Source organism: Monoraphidium neglectum (genome assembly GCF_000611645.1).
Source record: "Monoraphidium neglectum strain SAG 48.87 unplaced genomic scaffold scaffold02830, whole genome shotgun sequence".
In the NCBI taxonomy this organism is placed as follows: Eukaryota; Viridiplantae; Chlorophyta; class Chlorophyceae; order Sphaeropleales; family Selenastraceae; genus Monoraphidium; species Monoraphidium neglectum.
In genome coordinates this window covers 266-1821 of record NW_014010798.1, presented here as the reverse complement: position 1 = coordinate 1821, position 1556 = coordinate 266, and the positions used below count along the sequence as shown (strand labels likewise).

The 1556-nt window shown below is 66.1% G+C and overlaps 1 protein-coding gene across 1 annotated transcript in view; it reads left to right on the top strand.

Moving 5' to 3' along the window:
- Nucleotides 1-1004, top strand: part of MNEG_11616 (hypothetical protein) — a gene marked incomplete at both ends in the record, with an annotated part of 5025 nt that extends 4021 nt beyond the window's left edge. The window contains 3 exons of the mRNA XM_014039911.1: nucleotides 34-110; nucleotides 280-622; nucleotides 858-1004. Of these exons, the coding sequence (XP_013895365.1) occupies nucleotides 34-110; nucleotides 280-622; nucleotides 858-1004 (567 nt within the window). The remainder of the gene's footprint in view (nucleotides 1-33; nucleotides 111-279; nucleotides 623-857) is intronic.
- Nucleotides 1005-1556: the final 552 nt, after the last annotated feature.

Below are 1556 nucleotides of genomic sequence, written 5' to 3'. Positions count from 1 at the left end.
CATCAATCCCCCCACCTTGGCCCGGCACCCCAGGTGTACAGCAGTGAGGCATACAACATGACTCTGGAGGCACTACTGGGGCTGCCATCAAGGCCGCCAGCTGGCGCATGGTGCGGGGCAAATTTGCAGGCAGAAGGCGTGGATTTACTGTGGCTTGCCGTGGGCAGACCTGAATGAAGCACAATCCTCAATCGAAGCATGGTCAACCAGTTTTGTTCAAACTTCAAAAACGAGCACAAGAGGCACAATTCTAAATTGCCCAACAAACTTTGTGCGCAGGCACCAGCACCGCGAGTCCAGGCCCGGCACGGATGGAGCGAGCAAAGCCACGAGCGAGGCGGGCCTCACACCCGTGCCGCCCTCGCCAGCTGCATCGGACTGCGTCGACACTGCAGGCAGCCGCCCGGGCAGCATGCACAACTTCAACGGCGGCAATGAGGGCTGCGGGACGCCTCTTGCGGCTGTGCGTATCAAGGGCGCGGAGGGTGCGGGTGACGGCGCTGCTGGGGCCAGCCCCGGCGATGAGTCGGCCTGGGAGAGGCCGGGGCCGTTCCCGCGCCACGTGGGCGCTCTGGTCCAGCTGCTTGAAGCCGACAGCCCCAGCCAGCTGGACGCGGACCTGGTGAGAGGGCCTGCCATGGGGCAGGGGAGCACGCCGGCCTGCATCTAGTGCTTGCCTCACCCTGCAGCCGGCACCTGCCCTAGCCAAGCAACCTGCCTCTTGTTCCACCTATCCAGTTGCATCCCCTCTAGTCCCTGCTCCCACGCGCCTGCCAGCGCTCCCATCAACACCACATTCTCCACATGACCCCAACCTCCCCCCACCACCACCACCACAACCGCCACCCAACCCCCAGGTGACGTATGCCACGTGCTTCATCCTCCACGCGGTGCAGCTGGGCTTCCAGGAGGCCCAGTCAACGCCCCGCATGCGCCACCTCAGCGTCCAGCTGGTGGAGGCGCTGGTGGATGAGGGGCTGCTGCAGGTGGGGGGTGGGGCGTGATTGTGTGCGGGGGGTCTCAGCAGGGGACCCGGGGACCCGCGTCCGGCTGTGGCCTCAGGTTGCATTGTGCCGAGATGCCAGGCATTCTCTGGGCTCTCGTGATGGCGACTGATGTCGCGAGGGCGAAGAGGACGGCAGAGCAGAACGGCTTCAAGGTTCGGGTCGATGGCTGTCCTCCACACACCCAAACAGGATAAGCGCTGCAGGCGTTACCTCCCGCCTGTGGTGACCTGTCACCCCCCCTCCCCAAACACCCCCCGCATCCCCGCCCGCACCCCCAGGTGGTGGCCAACCTGACGAGCTTTGACAACGGCTTCATCTCGGCCCAGCTGCTGCAGCTCAAGGACGAGGTGGTGGGGGTGCTCACGGCGCAGAGCAACAGCGCCTCCCCCCCAGACGTGATCGCCGCCAAGGAACAGGAGGAGGAGGAGGGGGAGGAGGGGCCGCGGCAGGAGCGGCAGCAGCAGCAGGCGCGGCAGCAGCAGCATGACGAGGAGGAGCGGCGAAGGAAGCGCAAGATGCGGGAGGGGGAGGCGGGGCCGGCGCAGCCAG